The sequence below is a fragment of the Mytilus trossulus genome, unplaced genomic scaffold, assembly GCF_036588685.1.
Source record: "Mytilus trossulus isolate FHL-02 unplaced genomic scaffold, PNRI_Mtr1.1.1.hap1 h1tg000138l__unscaffolded, whole genome shotgun sequence".
NCBI lineage: Eukaryota > Metazoa > Mollusca > Bivalvia > Mytilida > Mytilidae > Mytilus > Mytilus trossulus.
Genome location: NW_026963302.1, coordinates 2,879,357 through 2,903,807, shown reverse-complemented (window position 1 = coordinate 2,903,807; position 24,451 = coordinate 2,879,357). Strand labels below are relative to the sequence as shown.

General features: G+C 31.6%; 1 protein-coding gene across 1 annotated transcript in view; it reads left to right on the top strand.

Annotated features, from left to right (window-relative positions):
• The window catches only part of LOC134700396 (E3 ubiquitin-protein ligase RNF213-like), a 120,412-nt gene that overhangs the window by 47,139 nt on the left and 48,822 nt on the right, over nucleotides 1-24,451 (top strand). Inside the window, exons 25-45 of the mRNA XM_063561784.1 lie at nucleotides 1,011-1,073; nucleotides 2,284-2,393; nucleotides 2,592-2,729; nucleotides 2,934-3,102; nucleotides 3,882-3,958; nucleotides 4,203-4,335; nucleotides 4,944-5,051; nucleotides 6,209-6,294; nucleotides 7,123-7,311; nucleotides 7,513-7,639; nucleotides 9,818-9,991; nucleotides 10,246-10,382; nucleotides 11,224-11,440; nucleotides 13,338-13,734; nucleotides 14,729-14,876; nucleotides 15,477-15,817; nucleotides 16,964-17,130; nucleotides 20,035-20,256; nucleotides 21,090-21,301; nucleotides 23,717-23,822; nucleotides 24,107-24,207. Coding sequence (XP_063417854.1) covers nucleotides 1,011-1,073; nucleotides 2,284-2,393; nucleotides 2,592-2,729; nucleotides 2,934-3,102; nucleotides 3,882-3,958; nucleotides 4,203-4,335; nucleotides 4,944-5,051; nucleotides 6,209-6,294; nucleotides 7,123-7,311; nucleotides 7,513-7,639; nucleotides 9,818-9,991; nucleotides 10,246-10,382; nucleotides 11,224-11,440; nucleotides 13,338-13,734; nucleotides 14,729-14,876; nucleotides 15,477-15,817; nucleotides 16,964-17,130; nucleotides 20,035-20,256; nucleotides 21,090-21,301; nucleotides 23,717-23,822; nucleotides 24,107-24,207 — 3,422 coding nt within the window. The remainder of the gene's footprint in view (nucleotides 1-1,010; nucleotides 1,074-2,283; nucleotides 2,394-2,591; nucleotides 2,730-2,933; nucleotides 3,103-3,881; nucleotides 3,959-4,202; nucleotides 4,336-4,943; nucleotides 5,052-6,208; nucleotides 6,295-7,122; nucleotides 7,312-7,512; nucleotides 7,640-9,817; nucleotides 9,992-10,245; nucleotides 10,383-11,223; nucleotides 11,441-13,337; nucleotides 13,735-14,728; nucleotides 14,877-15,476; nucleotides 15,818-16,963; nucleotides 17,131-20,034; nucleotides 20,257-21,089; nucleotides 21,302-23,716; nucleotides 23,823-24,106; nucleotides 24,208-24,451) is intronic.

The following is a 24,451-nucleotide window of genomic DNA, read 5'->3' as shown; positions in this document are numbered from 1 at the left end:
TTTTGAAATTTCAAGTGTGTGTTTAAGCCAATTAAATATTATATATATATAATTTAATGAAAGAAATGTAAAAAGATTATATTTTGTGTCTTCATTTGTCGGAACAAGAAACTCTTTAACTATGAAGTCAATAAAAGTCACAGAATCCTGTTTTTCAGGACAAATTATTTTTTTCATGCCCCACTTCGAGGCATTAGTTTGTTCAAAAACTGTCTGTCTGTCCCACTTCAGGTTAAAGTTTTTGGTCTATGTAGTTTATGATGAAACTTAATACACATGTTTCCTATGATATAATCTGTCTATTTTGAATGCCAGTTTTGACACAAAGGAGTATGTTCAGTAAGGTCCTCAAATGGCCCACCTTTTTAGCGCAAATTTCAAATTCGGATTTATTGACCAATATCACAATCAATTATAGCTAATATAGTAGTGACTAGATAGGAAATAAGCCATTTTGTCGAAAATTTTACGTTTCTGCGTTTCATTATTACGTCGCAAGTTGTACCTAATTATATTGATTTTTCACGAAAAAATCAATGAAAATGTGTAAATTTCCATAGATTATTGGACAAGAAACATAGAGCGCCTACGTCGACAACAAAGATCTTTGAAAGTAATGTCTGTGAAGACATTTCACATGTCTCATTTGAAAATTAAGTTTGTCGACACTTGCACTCTTAGTTTCCTGGTCCTTAATTTCTTTGAAATCCAGCTGATTTTGTCAAATTTCACCAAAATCCTTATCTTGACCTTATGGTGATGTAAAAATCCACATATTAGAATTAAACTTTAACAAAAATAGTTATGTTTTACTTTCTCACATGTCTTTAAGGCAACTTTAAACATTTATTTTCATATGAACTTTATAATTGGGGCCAAATATGTCCCTTACCGAACTCACTCCTTTCACAGTCAATTGAACATAAAAACATGATAGTGTGACATCTGTGTACTATGGTCACATTCTTGTTAGACCCTTAAAATGAATAAAATATTGGTTATGATTTCAGACACTTCATCCTTTGCTAGAAGATGGTTGTTTAGGTGATGAAAAACCAGAACCACACAAAAAGGTATGAATAACTGTAGTATTAGGAGATTGAATTGAAATATATCACTGTTCTCGTGTAAAAATGAGGTGGTCATGCAGTTGAAAAAATCACCTGTATAGTTTACCCTGCTACTTTTTCACATTAATGTCTTGTTGAAAAGGAGATGTTTTAAATGAAGCACTGTGTTGAGAGTGCTACATGCTGCAGTCTCTGCACATTGAAGAAGGCTGATGAGAACTCTTTATGAAGTCTGAAGATGGTCAATTAGAAGGCCAATATTCTGTCCCTATCTAATATTTCTCTGACCAATGACAGTTCAATTTTCCAGCCTGTCATTCTGATAGACCTGACTTACAGTTGCTACATATGCGTTATCATCCTGGACTTTCATAAAATATTGTCCACTGGACATGTAAACAAATAACAATCAATTAATTAGATATGAGGAATATCGACCGAGATTTACCTTGTCTCTTTCATTCTCCTTAGTGAAACAGCAAATATTATTAGTTACATAGTGTGTTAGTGACCTAATATGTTATATACAGGGTAAGTAAATTCCATATGGGGTGAGAGCGAACTCACCCCATATGGAATTTACTTACCCTGTATATATCATATTAGGTCACTAGCACACTGTGTAACGAATTTATCTTACCATCTATTTTTATTTGTTGAATTTAGTTGTCTTATTTGCTATCATGACACATCTTCTTATTTCTGTATAAAAGTGTTCAAGTGTTCAATTTTAAGAACCTTCTTCATTGGTCTGCACTAAACAACTAATGTAAACGATAAATATTTATTATCAACAACCTTGATATCAACAATATTAAACAGAACTTTAATAGTTTTAAATAATCAAACAGTGCCCAAGTCGTAAATCCACAACTAACAGTGTATTGAAATAAGCCCCGCCTCCCTACTAACCTAATATTGAATATACACGGTCTCCACCAGGTCGCTTTTAACCAATCATATTCCTAGAAATGTATAGGAGGTAAGATAAACCCTTTTCCAGTGATGTTAAAATGTATTTGAATGTTGCTAGTCTTGGAAATCTCAAAAACATTTGATCAAGATTTCATTGTGTTAGATATTTGCTGATTTGAAATGTCTAATAATGTTGGCTGTAAGTAACAACTGTAAGATTTATTATTGATGCATATACTTTTTAAATCAGGTGTTTTTAAACTTTTCTTATTTTCATAATTATTATTTATATACTTAGGTTGCTTTTATTGGAATTTCCAACTGGGCATTGGATCCTGCTAAAATGAATAGAGGGATTTTTGTACAGAGAGATGTACCAGATAGAGAAGAATTGCTGAGTAGTGCACAGTATGTATAAAACATTTCCTTTGGAAATTTTTGTCAGCTTTAATATTACTAAATGTGAATAAGCACATTTTTAGTTTTGTTGATAAATAGATATTAATAATTTAACATATTTAAAGTAAATATGTTATATGTTCTACAAAGGACGAGTAGAAATTCTTATGTTAAGGTTTGAAAATTACTCTTCTGTTTTTTTTTCAGCAAAATCTGTTCCACAGATGAATTTGTACAGGACATGATATATCCCATGATAGAACCTTTAGCAATGTCCTATCTTAAAGTATTTGATAAGGCAGCAACAGCGAAGAGAGAGTTCTATGGATTACGAGACTTTTACAGGTATGAACTTTTATGATGTTAGTAGGGATTTGTTTGTTTGTACATTTATAAAAGTTGTATATTGGTATGCAACTGTTTATAACTTTTATGGCATATATTTAAGAATCTGTTTTTTTTTTTTTAAATCTAGATGATCTTCATACAATTCCAGAATATTGTGTGATATATATTAGACCTGTTTTTGTAGTGTTTATTTTTTTTCAGCTTGCTAAAGATGTTGTATGGATTTATATCAATATCTCGAAGGAAACCAACATGGAATCAATTAAAACATTGTATTTTAAGAAATTTTGGTGGACTGCCAGAAAAAATTGTCAAACCAGTGGATATATTTTCTAGAAATTTAGCACATTTAGTGATTACCACTGCAGAGGTAAGTTTGAATCAAAATTAACTAATGCAAATATTAAGTTATCAGAGTCAATAAAGGTCTTAACTTTTTAAAATAAAAATGGTCTAGCTTAGTATTGTGTATATGTGTGTTAAAAGACTATTGTATACAGCACATTTCGGTATCAAGAACAATGTGTCTACACTCACTTTTAAAAAACAAAATATATTGCTGCCATGGTGCAGTAATATCAGGATATGGCTTACAAAAAAATGACTAAGTCATGCTGTTCATGAAAACCTCAAGAATACTGTAAACCAACTTATTTTTCGCTTATACTATATTTTGCGTTGCGTTATTTCATGCCAATTCCGCGGCGATTTTATTTCGCGATTTTCAAAGATTTTCAAATTTACTTGATTTAAATCAATAAGGAGAGATCTAAGTTTTACAAGTTCGAGACGATTTATATTCGTGTTATTTTTTCTACTCGTGAAAATAAATCGCTCATGAAAATTAGTTGGTTTACAGTATGTAAGTTTGTGTTTATTTCGACTTCAAAGGAACCACTTATTGTAGGTCAATGATATGTGGTATGCAGTTGTATATATATATTAAAGCATTGGCAATTTTCTTCATGGAGGTTTTTTGACTCTCAAGTCATGGCTCATTGACTATGAATGCTTTGCATAGTATCCCTGTTACAGGCTTAATTCTAATTTCAACAATTCCACTATATTATCAAATTGCAGAAAGGGGAGGTGTATCTCTGTGTCAACAGTTAATTATTATCAGTTATAGATACTAATTTTTATTTTCAGAGAACAGAATTTGACCCTGAATGTTCTCCAACTGGAATGATTCAGGCATGCCTGCAGGGAAGTACCCAGTCAGAAAGGTTTGTCAATATTTATGATTGCGAACAAATACATTGTATGTATGAAATGATTGTAATGATTCACAAGGTTATAAGGGTTTTACAGGCTGGCCCTAGAACATAACTTGTAAAACAAGCCTGAAGTACTAGTGTCATGCATTAGAGTTCTTTAATGTCAATCCTACTGGCAGTTCTTTTTAAGTTCAACAATCGTAAGCTTCAAAGTGCAGACTCCAATTTGATATTCATTTCTTGTTTTTTCCAGTGAAACCAGATATCTTCTACTTCTTACAGAAAACTATGGAGCTTTAACCATTCTTCAACAGAAAATCTTCTCAATGGACAATGCTGAAGTAGTGTTTGGCAGTAGTTTTCCAAGTGACCAGGAATATACACAAGTAATTATATTCATATTTGTTTGTTGGGTGCATAATTTGGCTTTTAGTAATGGTGGCTTAATAAAATAGAAGTCACTTTTTATTGGCATGGAGTCCCTGGAGAAAACCATAAAAATATGGAAGGAACATTAAAATTGGAAAAGAGTCATTGATTTGACATGAAAAACATAAATATCTAAAATAGATTTTTGAAATTTTCAGATTAAATTTATGTGATAAATAATGTCTTCTTTTATAAAACCAGTAGGTTAAATGTTTGTTTATTTTTATTGACATGCTGTTTTGGACAGAAATATTAATGATAAAAAAGCTAGCATTAAGGTTTATAAGGGTTTGATATTTTAAGTACTTGGAGTAACCAATCCAGGATTTTAGGCTGGACATGCTGGATGGAATTAATGATGCATTTAAAATAATTTCTTGAAGTAATTTTTTGCTTATTTTCTTTTCTATCAAAATTGGTCAACATACACGATAATGGCTATGATGAGTGCTGTGTTCTTAATCCTTTTATTTGCAAATTTATTATTTTAAAATTTTTTACTCTTCAAAATATTAAGAGCAATTCTCTGTATGTAAGCATCAAAGTGACATTGAAAATTTTTCAGGTTTGCAGAAACATCAACCGAATCAAAGTTTGCATGGAAACTGGAACCACAGTTATCCTGCTTAATTTAGAAAACCTGTATGAAAGCTTATATGATGCTCTTAATCAGGCAAGTTTTATCAAATAGATAATACAACAGTTTGATTAGTTAAAGTATTTAACATAAAGGTATGACACGAACCTTGACCTGGCCCTTAATATAAAAAACATCAAATCAAATCTTAAATCCTTTCATATTTATTATATCAATTTTATTGAGTGATTTTCAAGTTCAAGGGAAGAAAAGTGTTTCTATATATTTTCCTCTTTAACTCTAGATCTTGCTCTGACATACAGGAGTTTTGTTACCCAAAGCAGCTAAAGAAGCCATAGATATATGGTTTCCTGATATTTTCTGGTTTATTCATTTTATTTTCATGTTGAGTTCACACGTAATTCGAATTCCATTTGCATTTACTAATTCAAATTAGTTTAATTCGCATTCGAAACATTATACGTCCTAACGTCAATTTTAATTCGAATAACAATGCACGTCAATTCGCTTTACTGTCCAAAGGACGTTACCTTTTACTTGGTATTCAAAAAAGTGTATTTCTAATGAGAATTTGATAATTCAAATTAACCAATTCGAATCAATTCAAATTAAAAAAGAAGAGTGTGTGAACGCGATTTGCGAATTCGATTTGCATTCGATTCAAATTCGATTTGAATTAAATGTCTGTGTGAAAGAGGCATGAATTAGAACTTTAAAAAGATCAAACAAAAAATATGTCAATGAGGTTGAAATTTCTGAAACTTGGTTCAAAGCAGAATATTGACTATTGATACTTCAGTAACTTTGGAAGTTTTATATGATTTCTGATTACATTGCACTTCTAAAAAGTACAAGTGCTGGACCATTGATATAATGTATGCTGATGCACAAACATTTGTGCATTGAGTTTAAAAAATATATATAATATTGTTTACCTCGGTGATCATGCATTAGTGGCTTTATAACTTTTAGATTGTTGTATTTGATTGGTCTTAAAAATATACCTTAATACAATGAATCAATAAAATGTTTGATACTGATTTTACTAGTATTGATGTATGTTTGGTATATGTAGTATTTCAATATCTCTTCCTTCCTTCACATTTGAAAATATCAAAAAAAGTACTTTCTTTAGATCTGTGAACCCCATTTTGTAATAACTATTTTGAGTGCAAATCATGGAATATACATTTGTTTTATCTTTTGAATGCTATCTTTTTTTTTATTTCAAGTATTACATTGAATTCTGTGGTGAAAGATTTGTTGATCTTGGACTTGGAACCCACAGAGTAAAATGCAGAGTACACAAGGACTTCAGGTAAAACATTGTGTATCTACAAGATAACTCGTGTAAATTTCAATTCTCCTAAACAAAATTTAGATAAATACAAATTTGGGTAGCTTTACTTTTACTGTTCTTTAGTTATGTTTCTATATAACACTATGATGATATGCAAGCAGGGGCACCATGGACACATTCCCCATTTATTAATAACAAATGAATACACATCATAATAAACATTAACCTTAAATTGTTTTTGTATTTGTTCTCATAATATAGAAATTTTAGACAACAAGTTTTATTATACCATAACATCTTTTATTTTTTGATTGCTTTTGTAATTAATTGTTTTTACCTCCATTCCTATTACCAATAAAAACAAAAAAGTCACATGATGTTCAACTGTGCCATACATTATTATAAACCCCAAAAAGAGAAGCAACCAATGCACTGACAGGATATTAGTGTCAATGGCTATGCATTCATCAACTGCCATTTGAATCAATACTGAGTGTTCTTTTTTCTTTTGTGACATTTTGAAAGAACACTATCAGTAAATGTACAGATTAGATTCTATTACCTGAAGATCTAAAATAATTTAGTCTGTTGTAAAGTACATTTTTTTTATCTTTTGTTTTTCTGCAAAGCAGGCAAAGATGATTGACTGAGAGTAAAAATAATGTGCCTATAGCTTGCGAGCAACCATGTTATAAATGCAATTGTGACTTGGCATGTCATTTCCATACAAATCAGGATTTGTCAAAATATAAAAAAGACAGTCTTTGCCTAAATTTGATATTTTCATGCTCAACTTTGAACATCTATATAGCTGTCCTTTTACACTCTAATGTTATATACTTGCAGATTGGTTGTTGTTGCTGAGAAACATGTTGTTTATGAGAAATTTCCAATTCCACTCATCAATCGCCTGGAAAAGCATTTTTTGTCAATGCACACAATGCTAACAGAGGAGCAGATTAAACTTACAAAGGAGCTAACAGAGTGGGTTAAAAAGTTTTCAGCAGACAAATCGCCTCCACGTATTGGAAGCAGGTAACAATAAACCAATAAACAACTTTTTTTACAATTTGAGATGAGCATTTAATTAATCATGTTAATGTCAACCAAAAAAGTTTTTTAAGGCTGCTGTACAATATCTGTCTCTTTAACCTTGACAAGTTAACAAATATTCACAGATGCCATGTCATTCTGAAAATTATATGTAAGCTGTTCACATAAAGTTCTTATTTTTAGGAAAACTGAAAGAAAGATTGGCGATGCATTTATTGGGTACCATGCTGATACATGTTCTGCTGTCATACATCATATTTGTGAGAAAAATAAATTCAAGGATCAGGAAATTTACACAAGAAAGGAACAGGTATTAACATTAGGATTTCTTTTATGGTTTTATTCTTTCCCTGACTTACACCTTGAAGTCCACATCAGAGTTTTATTGCACCAAATGCAATTAAATCACATTTGTGACTTTATTGATAGTTATTCTATGTGTATTTTCACACCTTCAAAAAAGTACACAAGATGGTAGTACAAGATGACTATTCTATCTATTTTTCCTATAGTTTCCTACAATGGAAAAAAAATACCCAAGTTCACTCCCATATAATGCAATGTTTGATTTTTCAGTTCACAATTCAAAATGAAAGCAATCTTTACCCTTTAGTGTAACCAAGCACTTCAAATTTTCTGGGATTATGTGTTGCTTTCAGGAAAGCTATAACTTAGTAAAGTTTCTTAAAGTCATAAGAAACCTCAAATAAAAAAATAATGCATATGTTTTTTTATAACTCAATGGATAGCTTTCATTATAAAACTTATGTACATATACTTATTTCTGAAGGAAATTATTAATTTATTCATATTTAGAAGAAGTTTACTTTATTTTAATTGCTTCCTGGAATTGCTTCCTTCCAGACATATTTCCTGTATGCAAGGTGACCTCAGTGTGACCCATCTCGTAAAAATCCTGTGATTGCAATACTCATGGATGTCCTTAAAATAAACTATTATCTGAATTTACATGTTAAACACATGCTCAATTTCCATGCCTTTTGTTGATTTTTTATAGATTGTTTACAAACAGGTGACAATCGTTAAACTTCGTCTTCAAAACACTTACTTTAATAACTTGTCATACTTTCACAACACTGACCGATTAAAAAAAAATATTGACGATTATAAGAAATTTATGTGAAAAGAATGATAAATTCGTGCACAGAAGACTAAGTTTATGATGTTTGTATACATTGGTTCAAGAATTGGAAGAACATTATTTTTCACCGGTCACTTGTTTCTCATGACTTTAATTTATAAGTTTATTTAAAATTTTATGCCCCATGTATGGGCATTACGTTTTCTGGTCTGTGGGTCTGTTTGTCCGTTTGTCCCAGGTTAAAGTTTTTGGTCCAGGTAGTTTTTTATGAAGTTGAAGTCCAATCAACTTGAAACTTAGTACACATGTTCCCTATGCTATGATCTTTTTAATTTAAATTCCAAATTCGAGATTTTCCTCCATATTCAAGGTCCATTAAACATAGAAAATGATAGTGAGGATGGGGCATCCATGTACTCGGGATGCATTCTTGTTTTTAAAAGTTTCCCACATGTTGACTGTTAAAGAAAATATCTAACAGAGGTGGCCATGAGTTTTGACTATTTGTTTTTACCACTCTTTTATTCTTTTTTGTGCATTTATAACTGTAACTGAAAGTGATGTAACTTGATTGTTAATACTTCTCATGTGAAACAGGTGTCGTCACTACTGCTGAACAGGTAACTGCTTATTCATCTGGAGCGTGTGTACAGGAATTCATATTTGGTTGGGTTGTGTTGGTCAATTTTTTCGCTGTAAAGTGTTTTGTAAAGAATCATGCTCTGGAATATTACATCAACTCAGAGATAATTTCTCCATATACTGTAGCAAAAGCTGGAATATTGCCACAAAATGGGCAATTCACAATTGTCTTTTTTTTCATCTCTTTTTACATTGATATGAGCGTCACTGCTGAGTCTTATGTAGACGAAAAGCGTGTCTGGTGTACTAAATTATAATCCTGGTACTTTTGATAACTATTTACAAAGTTTAATTCTCAACCAACACTCATTGTCAATATCTAAATGTAAGCCAAATTATGAGGCACACTTAACCGTATCTGTGGTATCCTTTGTTTCTTTTTTTATGACATAGATACAGTCAACATATTTTGTAGCAAACTCTGTATGTGATTAACTTTATTTAAGTAGTTAAAACTATTTTATAAAAAGCGAAAGAAACCAAAATTGCATAGGTGTTATTCAAGTTAAGCTTGAAAGTTGCTTATATTAAAAAAGTATTGGTTTCAATACCTATCATTTGTTTAAAAGCTCAGACAGAATTATTTGATTGATTGATTGTTGGTTGCTTTACGCCACATTAGCACAAAAAGGCTATATCTCAGACAGATTTAAGATTGTCCTTACAAAATTGGGTTACAAGTCAAGTGTTGGTTGTCATTACAAATTCTGAAAAGAAAGAATACACATTTTATATTTTTATCAGATTCTAAAAGAAGCAAAGTCTTCATTGTTATGGAGTGCAGCACCAGCTTTCATTTTACAAAATGGTCAAGGGGAAGAAATGGAAATATATTCAAAGAAGCAACAGCATGAGAATTTAGGAGAATACCTTTGTACTAAGCTAAAAGAAAATCCATATGATAATATTTGCGCCCAGGTAGGTCAAAGCAATATTGCAATAAATGATGATTAAGGATTTTTTTTTGGTTGAAGAAACATATTATTATAGATTAAACTTATAACGGAATCAGTCATATTATATGAATTTCAATTTTATTTAGGAATCATTGTCTCTAAACCTGCATATGGAAATAAGAAAATGAATTATAGTTATGTATTTGATAGTCCCTATTATTTGAAATCAAGCATTTATACATATAGGTTTACCACTTAATATGGGTTTTTTGGTAGGTTACCACAAATTCCAGGATCTTTGCAGCATCTGAAGTAGAAGAGCTTTGTGAATGTTTACCATTAAGAAGGGAAAATGTTACTGTTTTGACGTTACAGCAGTTTCATACGGAACAACAATTTAGTAGAAAAATTAAGTAGGTTTAGATTTATCAAATTACAAAATGAATTAATTGAAATAAAGAAACTTAGAATGATTGCCAATGAGAAAACTATCCATCATAGTCCAAAGTCAAAGTAGTGGGATTTGCATAACTACATTGTACCACACAATATTAAACTTTCAACATGAAGAAAAGTCCATACCATGTATGGTTAATTCCTCAATTATTTTGAGGTTTTAATTAAATTGGATAATGTGACTGGTTGAGTATTGCAATTACAAAAACTTCTTCTCTGATATCTGATGCTTACATTTGTATGTATTTTTTTTTCAAGCACAATAATAAATTAGGCTTGTACATTATTCAAAATTGCAATTAAAAATGCACACAATTATTTTCAAAATTTGCAATAGTTAGCAATAAGTCCTGAGATGACAAAGTGTGAAGCAATTCAAACGAGAAAACCAACTGTTTGATTATAAATATGCTGATTCACTAATAAAAGAAAAATGTTATCTAGATAGTATAAGTCTTATTGTATTCTTTGAATCCCTTTTAAGGTCATCTAATTAATGAGTGGGATAAAAAAAAATTGTTGTGATAAAAAATTGAGAATCAAAATTAGGAATTTGCAACTGACCAAAGAGCAGACAGCAACTGAAGTCCACCAATAGGTCAACATCTATCATTCATTATCACTGAACTAGTATATATTTGTTTAGGGGCCAGCTGAAGGACGCCTCCGTGTCCAGGGATTTCTCGCTACATTGAAGACCTGTTGGTGACCTTCTGCTGTTGTTTTTTTATTTGGTCGAGTTGTTGTCTCTTTGACACATTCCCCATTTCCATTCTCAATTTTATAGATATTTTTCAGGTTATGTGCAGACAAACCAACTTGTGTTGATTCTTTACTGCTAGTTCAATGTGAGTCTGGGGAACAGAATACTGAGCTGATAGCATGTGCCAGATATTCAATCCAACGGGAACTCAAACTTCTAATTGACGACAGAAGACAATTTCCTACCAAAATCCATGTTGTTATCCTTATACAGCTGCCTGGTATAGCTCAGGGATTATTTACAGGTCATCAGGTATTTTGCGGAAATAACACTTGTCTACTATTGCTAAATTTGTTTTATCAGGTTTAAGTATAGAAGTGCAAAATTCATCAATCAAATGTATTTATTGTGTCTATTCCTGTTCCATTTGGTCAAAATGGTTTTAAAAACATCGCAATTGTATTTAGACTTGCAAGTCAATATTTCAACCTTTGTTAAACCCAAATTGATGTAACCCTTACAGGACCTTGAGCTATAAATAGGCTACACATGCCATATGTGTGTTCAGGTACTAAAAAGAAAAGAATGACAACCTTGAAATGTGAGGAGTGTCCTTGAAAAAAACAACCCATTTCTTTGACTGATTTGGTCCACAAAAAATCATTCATATTGAAGTAAAAACATGTTTTACATATTTTTATGCCCCATCTACCATAAAAGAGGGGCATTATGTTTTCTGGTCTGTGTGTCGTTTTGTTACTCAGTCTGTCCTGCTTCAGGTTAAGGTTTTTGGTCAAGGTGTTTTTTTATGAAGTTCAACTTAAAACACATGTTCCCTATGATATGACCTCTGTAGTTTTAATGCCAAATTAGAGTTTTTATCCCAATTGCATGGTCCATTGAACATAGAAAAATGATAGTGCGAGTGGGGCATCCATGTACTGGGGACACATTCTTGTTTATATATAACATGAAATCATGCAGATAGATACATTTTTTAAAAAGAGTCGTATCAGAGAGTCAAATCAATGTTATCTTTTATTTTTTTTATTTTTTTTGTAATTTATATTTATTTTTAAATATATTATGAATCATATATGAGAATTTATGTCAAATTAGAGATCACAAATTTGACAGTTAATGCTCCCTTAAAAATCAATTTTCATTTTAATGATATAATCTGATCTGATTGTGCTGTTTTAATGATACATTTAAAAAAAAAAAGTCAAATCAATGTTATCTTTGAAGCCTCGGTCACACTTTAAAGGATAGCAGGAATGGATGCCTAACAGATGAAAAGTTGCCTGTTGACAAAATTGTTATCAGTTGGGAGTCGATTGATATACTGACCGAATAAAATGGACGTGTAATGGATGCCTAAATAACACACACCGGATATGTAACATACAAGAAACGGAAACGTACAGGACGATGAAAGCACATCCAACGGACGAGTACCGCATAAAATGGAAACCTAACGGAAGTGTACTGGATAAAACAGATGAACAATATATACGGAAAAATTAAAGGCGACAATAGTAATACATGTACATCGCCTAAATATTCAAAATGTTTAGGTGTAACTGGTTTTGGTTTATTCTTCAAAATATCACAAAAGGTTAGTGTCTGACCTGAATAAGAGGTGGTTAATTGTGAATAATTGCCCTTACTCTAAGTTCGATTATGAATTATAAGAATTCAAAAACCTTAAGAAATCTGACACGAAATTTTCAGTTGGCGTTTATCCGTTTCAGATCTGTTCATCATCTGTTTTATACGTTATAGGTCCGGTAGAAGTCTGTTTCTCATTTGTTCAACATCCATTTTATCCGTTAAATGTCTGGTAGAAGTCCGTTTGTGAATTTATCTTCCAAACCTCCAGCAGATGTATAACAGACACGTAACAGAACAAAATGGAAACGTAAAGGACGAGTACCATACAAAACGGACGCCTCAACAGACGTTCAAAGCCTTGAACATGCTCCAAATTTTCCAAAAGACAGAATGGACGTCTAAGGGATAACAACGAACATGAACGGATTGAAAAAAATTTATCTGTTAAGTGTCAATTCGAGCTAAACAGTAATGTGTGACCGAGGCTTAAAAAAATTATCTGATTGTGCTGTTATAATGATAGAATATCTGATGATGGCTTTATAGTACAAAAATATTTAAATTGCAAATAATGTATTATGTTTTTAACTTGCAGTGTGGTTTATGGCAGTCTGTTCACATAGATGACATTAGAATCTCAAAGATACTCCCATCAGTATTTGATATGTATGGAAAATCTGTTGGTGAAATACTATCTGGTGGAAAACAAAAGGATGAATTAGGATTGGATACTCGACTTTCTGGTGAAAACCAACCTAATGAATTGGAAATGATGATGTTGAGGCAGAATTATGAACAAGACATTAGTTTTAGACAAAGATCAATTGGTTCAGCACGTACACTTGGTTTTAAGAAAAAGAATATTGATGTTAATCAATTTGTTATGAATTGTATTCATCCTGCTTTAGCAAGTTTAAGAGATATTGATACAGACACACCTAGGACAACAGAAAGACTCAAAATTATATCAACAACATTGGAAGATGCTTCAGGTATTTTATTGCATTTATAAGACAAATTTACTGTGGAAGGTTTGTAGAGTGAACTTCTGAAAGGTGTATCCTTATAATGTTGGCATAAGATAATCTCTACCAAAGCAAAATTATAAAAAATTGTCTATATTATATCTCTTTATATGTTAAGGGCATACGATACAGTTACAGGGAAGGTAATGACGTTGCTAACGTAATTTGTTATTTTCACGACGTCAAACTGTGACATATCGGGAAAAGATGCATTTTTCGACTGATTTTTATCATTCAAACTGATTTAATTTGAAGACGAGTTCATGGACCCCTATTTTTCAAAACGGCATTTGGTTTCATTTTGCAGGGAGATTATGTGACCCAAATTTTATAAAACTGTAAATAGAGGATTTTTTTTAATTGTGTTAAACATGCAGTAAAAAATTACGTTTTTTCCTCAATTCATGAACATTTGATAAATATGAGTTATCTCTGAATAAAAAATTGCATATTTTTTAAAGATATTTATAAAATACAGAAATTACCGATTATTTAACAAAAAACAATTTGTTTTTATCTTTTAAAACAAAAAAGTTATGTCTTTCTTTCGGAAAAGAAATTACGGCCACAAATCTGAATTTCAAGCAATTATACAAAATTTCGACCTCATTTTCCTCAAAAAGTAGCACATGAAGGTATATATTTTATTACATATTTGATTTAATCAGGTAAAAAATAGCCTATATGCAAATTTTCATGAACTTGTAAATAAATACAGGATCAAAACTGTATCGTATGCCCTTAATTCAAATGCTTATAATTCTTTATTTTAAATGTACTATTGGTTTTATTATAGCCTTGCAGGCTGCTCATTACCTATGCAGTGGGATAACTTAAATCAAATTGACACAGACTTAAAAAAACAAAATGCCCTCTTCTATCGTAGGTGGGGCATAGTAATATATTGAAGTTTGTTTGAGATATTTAAACATAAAGAATAAAACATAATTCTTTATTACAGAGAAAGGCCAGAAATTATTAAATGCACTTGCTCAGCAAACAACTAGAATTATAAAAGAAAGAGAAGAAAGTCATGAAGTATTGTCTAAGAACTGGCTGTCTGTAGAGGCATGCAAATTGGGGAATGTAAACAAAGCTGGCACATTCAGGTAAGGATTCCTTAATATTATTTATATTGAATTACAGACATTGGTTATCAAGTTTCTTGTCAATTTTGAATTGAGAAAAATACAGCTTATTAGGAATTGGTGAATACAATAAACTTTTTACTTATTTTTGATGAATTAACTTTGTTGAAAACATAGAAATATTAGCTTCCATAATGAAGAAAATGAGTTCCATGTCAAATTTTATGGTTCTGACTTTATCTCTAGAGACAAAGAATAATTCCTTCATTTTTTGTGTTCATAGTTGTGGTGAACTCTCTGAATGGTTTGCTTTTATTCTTGTATAAACACACAGTCATAAAATATTAAGCACAACTATTAAACATTATTGATAACAAAAAAAGTCTTTGTATTATACAGATAAAAAAAGGTATTCTTCGTAGAACTGATGTTTTGACAGGTATGGTTTTTAGTCTTCTACGGAATAAGTCGAAGGGGAATTAAGGTTTGCACTCTGTCCATCCATCTGTCCGTCCGTCGTACTGTCTGTCCATCCATCACTCTGGCAAATCAGTTTTCCAGACTTTTTTTTTCATGCTTGTCACTCATATTATTTATGTGGATGACTTTTTTTTTTAATAGGAAATATGCAAACCAGTACTTAGAATCAAAAGTGGTACAAGTATTGGCAGGAATTATCTCCTTCATAGATACAAATAGAAACTTGGACGTTCTTATGATGAGGAATTTACATGAATGGCAAAGTCAGCTCTGGTTACGAATTTTCACTGATGTAGAACTTACTGGATTGAAGTACTCAACAATAGTGTCACCAAAACAGCAGAATGAGCTAAAAGAAGTAGAAGTTAAAACAACATCAAAGTCTGGTATTGCTTTTTCTTCAGTTTTGCCATTTTCCTGGCTCATATTTAGACAGATAGATGAGATTTTGACAAATACTAGAGAATCAGTAGAAAATAAAGGTATGTGGAATTCTCAAGAAAGAAATATATTTCAATACTCAGTGTAGAACGCCACATGCAGGGTGTCGACTATGTTTGACACAGGGTGACAATTTCAAAGCAAAGAAAAAATATCAAAGTAATTTCAAATATTAAAATTTCTTTTTTTTTTGAATTCTTAGTACCATATAATGAACTGCACAGAAGGAACTGAAACACAATCTATTTCCTGCAAGCAGTAGCAGTAGTTTTCAGTGCTCTGTTTTCTCAAACACCTCTCCCTAGTTTTCTGTGTTGCAGATTTTGAGGCTTGATATGCAAATTTCTGGATAAAAAACTCCTTAAGACAACTTCCCTCCGCATGATTTATACAGAATTGAATTCCTATTATGGATTCATCATTTTACCAAATACCAGCTTCTTGTGGCGTTCTACACAGTGATGCTGAGACAAATTTTGATGGAAAGGGAAAATACAATGAAGAAAACTGTAATTATCTAGTTCTATTTTATGTTAAATTGTACATATGTGTTTTAAGAATTATCAACTCATTTAAATGGACCACTTTCGAGTTCATCCGTCACCGGAAAAAACTCGTCAATTATACGCGCCTTTATCATCGTCATTTGTGCATTTAGGGGCGTCGTCACTTCCTTCCAATGTTGAGCGAGTGGTTGGAAAACTATAATTCTATATTGTACGAATTATTCGGCAAATTGAATTCTCAAAATTGACAATCAACACTGCTGTCATTAGGGAAATGTCAGTAAGTACCTACAAAGCAACCATTATTTCTAGTTTATCCTGCACAAAGACGATCACTGAGACACTTGATGAACGTAAATAGTGCAGGGATACAGGCGAGCCCCTCTATCTGGTAAATGACGTCATAAAGGCCTGTATAATTGACGAGTTTTTGCCGGTGACGGATGAACTCGAAAGTGGTCTATTGAATGAAGTTACCTTGCTTTTGGTATGGTTTTTACTCCAAACAAAAAACTTTAATATGATACTGACTTTTGAGTTAATAAGATGTGAAGCAAACATCAATCATTCAATCCTAGAAGAAATTTCTACCAAAGTCAATCATAATTGCTAGAATTTTATTTTACAATTGATTATTTTCGTATCTGTTTATAAACTATAGTTTTTCCTTCCATTATTTAGATGATTTTATGGGTGTGGTTCTGAAAGCATCAGCTATTTTCCAAGCTTTACCATTAGGACAACTGTTGTTAGATATGCAGGACATTGGTACACAAGAGATTTTGAAATCTTATTATAAAGATTTTATTCATATGGTTTATCCTGTCAAGTCTGTGGAAGAGTGTGATGTGAGTAGATTTGACACAATTATTGGTTATTAATAAGGTTTTGCATTGGTTAAAAACAAAAATTTAGAAGTTTAAGACTAAAACTTCTATATTTTTGTTTTTAACCAATGCAAAACCTTTTAGTATTGTAACAATAAACCAATTTTTTAAAGGATAGATGTTTTAATCAAATTTCTTGAAAATTGTCCTATCAACTGTGATTTTTTCACAGTAAGCTTTTTAGCTCACCTGGCCCAAAGGGCCAAGTGAGCTTTTCCCATCACTTGGCGTCAGGCGTCCGTCGTTGTCGTCCGTCTCTGTTAACTTTTACAAAAATATTCTCCTCTGAAACTACTGGGCCAAATTAAACCAAACTTGGCCACAATCATCATTAGAGTATCTAGTTTAAAAAAAGTGTCTGGTGACATGGCCAACCAACCAAAGATGGCCGCCATGGCTAAAATTAGAACATAGGGGAAAAATACAGTTTTTGTCTTATAACTCAAAAACCAAAGCAGTTAGAGCAAATCTGACATGGATAAAATTGATTATCAGGTCAAGATCTATCTGCCCTGAAATTTCAGACAAATCAGACAATTCGTTGTTGGGTTGCTGCCCCTGAATTGGTAATTTTAAGGAAATTTTGCTGTTTTTGGTTATCTTGAATATTATTATAGATAGAGATAAACTGTAAACAGCAATAATGTTCAGCAAAGTAAGATTTACAAATAAGTCAACATGACCGAAATAGTCAGTTGACCCCTTTAGGAGTTACTGCCCTTTATAGTCAATTTTTAACCATTTTTCGTAAATCTTAATTATCTTTTACCAAAATCTTCCCCTCTGAAACTACTGGGCCAAATTAATCCAAACTTGGCCACAATCATCATTGGGGTATCTAGTTTAAAAAAGTGTCCTGTGACCCGGCCAACCAACCAAGATGACCGCCATGGCTAAAAATAGAACATAGGGTTAAAATGCAGTTTTTGGCTTATAACTCAAAATCCAAATCATTTAGAGCAAATCTGGCATGGGGTAAAATTGTTAATCAGATCAAGATCTCTGCCCTGAAATTTTCAGATGAATGAGACAACCCCTTGTTGAGTTGCTGTCCCTGAATTAGTAATTTTCAGAAAATTTGGCTGTTTTTGGTTATTATCTTGAATATTATTATAGATAGAGATAAACTGTAAACAGCAATAATGTTAAGCAAAGTAAGATCTACAAATAAGTCAACATGACTGAAATGGTCAGTTGACCCCTTTAGGCGTTATTGCCCTTTATAGTCAATTTTTAGTCATTTTTCGTAAATATTAGTTATCTTTTACAAAAATCTTCTCCTCTGAAACTACTGGGCCAAAATAATCCAAACTTGGCCCAAATCATCTTTGGGGTATCTTCGTTAAAAAATGTGTATGGTGACCCAGCCATCAAACCAAGATGGCAGCCAGGGCTAAAAATAGAACATAGGTGTAAAATGCAGTTTTTGGCTTATAACTCAAAAACCAAAGCATTAAGAGCAAACCTGACATGAAGTAAAAAAATTTATCAGGTCAAGATCTATATCTGCCCTGAAATTTTTAGATGAATCGGACAACCCGTTGTTGGATTGCTGTCCCTGAATTGGTAATTTTAAGGAAATTTTGCTGTTTTTGGTTATTATCTTGGATACTATTATAGATAGAGATAACTGTAAGCAGCAAGACTGTTAAAGTAAAGTAAGATGTACATACACATTACCATCACCAAAACACAATTTTGTCATGAATGCATTTGCTTCCTTTGTTTAATATTCACATAGACCAGGGTGAGCGACACAGGCTCTTTAGAGCCTCTAGTTGAAAAATATCAGGTGTTGAAACCAAACTTGCATAGCTGAAACTTCAAGGTAAAAACTCAAAAAGCAAGAAGTTTTACTTGTAGAGGAAACAGGGAAATAACTTTGGATAAATTAAACTGAACTTGTCCTTTTGCCAGAACATTTGTTATAACACTTGTATGAAAAAACAAACGTATATGAAATTATCAAAGAGAGCCGAAAGATACAAAGGATTACTCCAAACTCATAATTTACAGACAAACTGATAAGCCATCATTTCAAAACACAGAAAACGAGAACACAAAAAAAAGATTGGGCAACAGAAAACCCACCAACAATCATTGATGATCTCTGGTGCCTCAGAAGATCAACAGGTCCTGCTCACAATGTGGCAATCTTCATGTTGCTTATCTAAGTTAAAATTTTGTGATGTCACTAAAGTGGACAGGATTTCAATTGGACAATATCCATCCTTATCTGCAAAAAAGTATTTCACAATGTTCAATATACTTGTAATCACATCATAAATATTCCCCCACGAAACCTATTAAAACTAGGACTGATAAAACTAACAAACTTTGGTAGTGGTCAAAAGATTCGCTGCTATCTGGAATTTATGTTGCTAATTTTTATTTCCCATTTATGGGGATTATGTTTTCTGATTGCATCTGTTTGTTGGTTCTTACATTCGTTTGTTCATTCATCCTTCTGTCCATTTATTCATCCTTTTGACCCTCCGTTCATACGTCTGTACTGCTTCAGGGTAAAGTTTTTGGGCAATGTAGTTTTTGATGAAGTTGAAGTCCAATCAAATTTAAACTTAGTACAGATGTTCCCTATGATATGATCTTTCTAATTTTAATGACAAATTAGAGATTTTCCCCCATTTTCACGGTCCACTGAACATAGAAAATGTTAGTGCTGATAGGGCATCCATGTACTGGGGACACATTCTTGTTCTATGATTAGATCAGAGAAGTTTGTCAATTAGTCTTACAAAAACATGAGAGTATTATAATGGATTGAATTGATACTTTTTCTCATAACTTCTTTTAGAATTTGTAGGAATTGATTGATGTAAACATTAATTGCATATCTTTTTGTAGCTCATTTGTGAGAGTATTGACACAGGATGTAGGAAGATGTTAAGAGGAGAATATGGAAGGCTTTTATCAACAATTTTTGGTTGTCATTTAGTATTCAACATTTATGACACTAGATTTAGTAACTTTTCTCAAATTGTCTGTGTATGGCCAGACTGCAGTAAAGAGGTGTTGAAATTTGTGAAGGACAATCAGAATTGTAATCTGGTAACCAGTGATGAAGTTGTAAGTTAAGATCTTGAATCAAGGCTTTAAGAAAATTTAATAGTATTCCTTTACACAAATTTAAGATCGTTGGTTCTTAAATAAGTCACTCTTTTCACAAATTCAAAAATAGAAAATAAAAATCTTCTTATAGTACAACAGTACCAGTTTTAGCTGATTGTCAACCTGAATGGTTCAAAGTAGAATAGTATAAGGCTCTATAAGCTATTTGAGCTATTGTCTTCATTGGTTTCCATCGTCAACTTTTTCAAACATCTCGTCTGTAACCACTAAAACACAAAAACAAAAAAAAGAGATAAAAATGCACAAAATGTCATGATCTAACTACTTTACATTACCACCAAAGTTATCAGATTACTTTCTATAGGAGTTAATGCTCACAAATGACAACTTTTTTTTAATTGAATTGAAAATTCAAACAGCAAAACTCATGTGCAATACAATATCTACCAAAAAGGACTTGAGAATGTTTTGCCACTGTGACATAGAATTCATCAAAATTGCCTGATTTAAGATGATTGTCATTGGTTGTATTAAATATGAAAATCTCTAGTAATTTTACTACGTATACAAATAAAAAACATGTAAAAAAACTGTAACAGTTCAAATTTGAGTTGACCTAACATATTTATAGTCATTTATTATTGGTGATTACCATTTCAAGTTTAAAGGAATTTTAATGGAAAAAAGTATCTTTATCCAAAGCAAACTAACTACTTCTAGTTAAACAGTTTTTATAAACTTTCATATATTGCACAATTTTAAACATATTCTTCTCTGAAATAAATTTAGCAAGAGGAATAATATGATTCCACTATTTGTACTTTTAATAGACACTAGATGTACTGGGTTTAAAACTACTTATTGAGGAACTGAAGCCACAGAAGGATACCTTAAATAAGGCTGAACTAAGACATATATGGCTGCAAAAAGTCTGTTTATACAGACCAGCAATTGAAAGGATATTTGGCCATTACAGTCAGGTTGCTGACAACAAAGAATTCTCATATGGAGAAAGGTGTCAAGTTGCCATCACAGAAGCTAGGTAAAAAAAACTAATTTTAGATTCTTTACAAACAGTTAATTTTGACCATTGACTGTTACGTTGTCATTGGGGAGTGTGGTCTTTCATATGTTGGAAAATAGGCTCAGAATGTGGTAGGTCAAACAAGCCTGAAAGCATCTTCAAAATCAAAATACAGAAAAACTTGGTTTTATGTGGTGTAATACCACCATTGATTTTCCCCTATTAGTCTTTGTTAAATTTGCACTTTTCGAAAATTGTGCAGAATTTATCTTTGTTTCAAATAAAGAAATACTTGGCATGAGTAAAGTTTTATCCTGTCCAGTTCTATAGAAAAAGTTTCACATAACATTTCATTGCATATAAGAAAATAACCATCATTGGAAGTTAACCAATCAAATTTCTCCCCTTATTCTATCTGTGTACAAGGTTTAGTCACCATGTAACCTCAAGATTACAAAATTTTCTATAGAAATCACAAATAAAAAATAACGGTGTTTTGAAATACCCAAGACATATGTTTATGACACAGAAATAGTTTTACTGCAATAAAATGTAGGATTAATTACCTACAACGGTCAAATTCAAGGGAATATTTTTTTAGACCTACTTTCGTATGCAACCGGATGTGACGTACCATGATTTGGTGGTATTACACCTAAAAAAGACCTTTTTGTTCAATAAACTGAATGTGACTTTTTACCTTTGTAATACTGGTTATTTCAAGCTTTTCTGTCAAGTTTTGTCATAATCAGTTCAATAGTTTGAGAAAAATCTAGTATATTGAAAGACGACATCTTCAGCGATTCGAGCTAAATTTCTTTGACAAATCCAAACCAAGCCGCATCAAGATAGAATAGAGTGTGGACCAATAAATGATCAAATATCTATCTTATCTGCCTACAAACAGTTGAAAATGATACACAAGATGATTTTAGGAAGATAAAATACCACTTATAAACTTCTTTGTCTTCTTTATAAGGTCTTTTTGGGTCAATTTGTACCTCTCATTTCCTGAAAATTTCAACTTTTCAGGCCAGTAAATAAAAATATTGGGGTAACTCTCACTCATTTATGGTAGAAATGTTATAAGAAATGAGTAATTGAAGCATTTTAGCAGAATGAACAATCCATATAAAAGTTTACTGTCTCCATGGAGGTTTCAATAAGTCCTTACGTAAAAATTAAATTTACGCCGTGTTCCAGAGGGACATAAAAGGCTTCTCTTTTAGTGAATAACTTGTCGTTTCAACATTAAAAATAATTTTATCTACTTATAACTATATACTTATTTAAGTATTTCCTAGGAAAATGTTTTATCATAGCAAAATATAAGAAATAAAGAGTAAAAGCCCACCCCCTCCAAAAAAATAAATATATGCACATAATATGGCTTGTTCTGTCAACTGAATACTCATGGTACAGTCCTATTTCAAGACAATTTTCTCATAAAATGTGTTTTGGAGACTCAATCCACTCAGAATATTTCATTTTTTGTATTATTTCACTTAAATAGCAAGAAATTTTATCACATGAGATTACTCACAAGGCCATAGGTGCATGTACAGCTTCCCATATTAATAGGTGTAATACCACCATTGATTTTCCCCTATTAGTCTTTGTTAAATTTGCACTTTTCAAAAAATTGTGCAGAATTTATCTTTGTTTCAAATAAAGAAATACTTGGCATGAGTAAAGTTTTATCCTGTCCAGTTCTATAGAAAAAGTTTCACATAACATTTCATTGCATATAAGAAAATAAACATCATTGGAAGATAACCAATCAAATTTCTCCCCTTATTCTATCTGTGTACAAGGTTTAGTCACCATGTAACCTCAAGATTACAAAATTTTCTATAGAAATCACAAATAAAAAATAATGGTGTTTTGAAATACCCAAGACATATGTTTATGACACAGAAATAGTTTTACTGCAATAAAATGTAGGATTAATTACCAACAACGGTCAAATTCAAGGGAATATTTTTTTAGACCTACTTTCGTATGCAACCGGATGTGATGTACCATGATTTGGTGGAATTACACCTGTATATGATAGCTTATTTCTTGTTTGAAGAGTTTATATGAAACTTCATTTTTTCATTTAGGTCAGAAAAAGAATCCCACTAGATGCAAGCAGAAAATTTCCAAAACTTTTTGTGGTTCATCTAAGTTTTACTAAACTTAAAGGTCTAATTTTGCTTCAGATTGGTCAATTTTTATTTAATTTTTAACATAGGACATATTTACCAGAGGATGCTGGCTTTTCCAATAAAACTTATACTTAATAATGTTTTATTTCAAAGATCACCTATTGCCTAGAAAGTTCCAAAAAAAACCCAACATTGTCTCATGGAAATTGATAAACATGTTTGAAATCTTGATTAAAACCTTTTTAAGATTGCAATATGCATTTATACTTCTTTTTTATTACAGGTTTAATTGGACAAAAACAATAATCGTAAAACTTTTTATTGAGAAAGTGTGTATGTCAAAGGATGCTGATATTACAGAAGTGATAAGACTAATGGCACTTTGGACTGTAAGTCTGTCTGAACTCAATTTATAAATAGCCTTTTGGCTTTCGGTCTTTTTGTAAGCCAAATTTAACAATGAAAAAAAAACTCAAAATACAAAGAGAAAATTAACATTTAGGATAGAAAAAGTCCACGACTAAATTAGAACTGAAAGGAATAAATCTTTTTGATGAGGAGAATTGAAGTAAAATTTTGTATTTTCACTCTTCATTTGTCTTTTTTAGTAAGTTACAAGTGTATTGCAAGGAGTGTTTTATGGTCTTATCCTTGTTTCATAATATTATTACAGAAACTGGGAGATAAAGCTGACATGAAGACTTTAGAAACCTTTGAAACAGTGGAAGACCATTTAAAAACAAGGAATGAAAAAGTTTTAAGACAATACTTTGGGTAGGACAATTACAGTTATTGTACTTTTGTCTTTTGTATGTAAACATTAATGCATTGCCTTGCTTTTACTATGAATGGTTGATATACCTTTCAATCTTTACTAGAACATACCAGCAAAATCACGGACATTTAGTGAGTGGTTAAAAATATGTAAACTGTTGTAGTAAAAGATTTTCGTGACTGGAGAATTTCATGAAAGTAATCAAAAGTAATAGGTACATGGGAACAGGACAACTTATTGAGC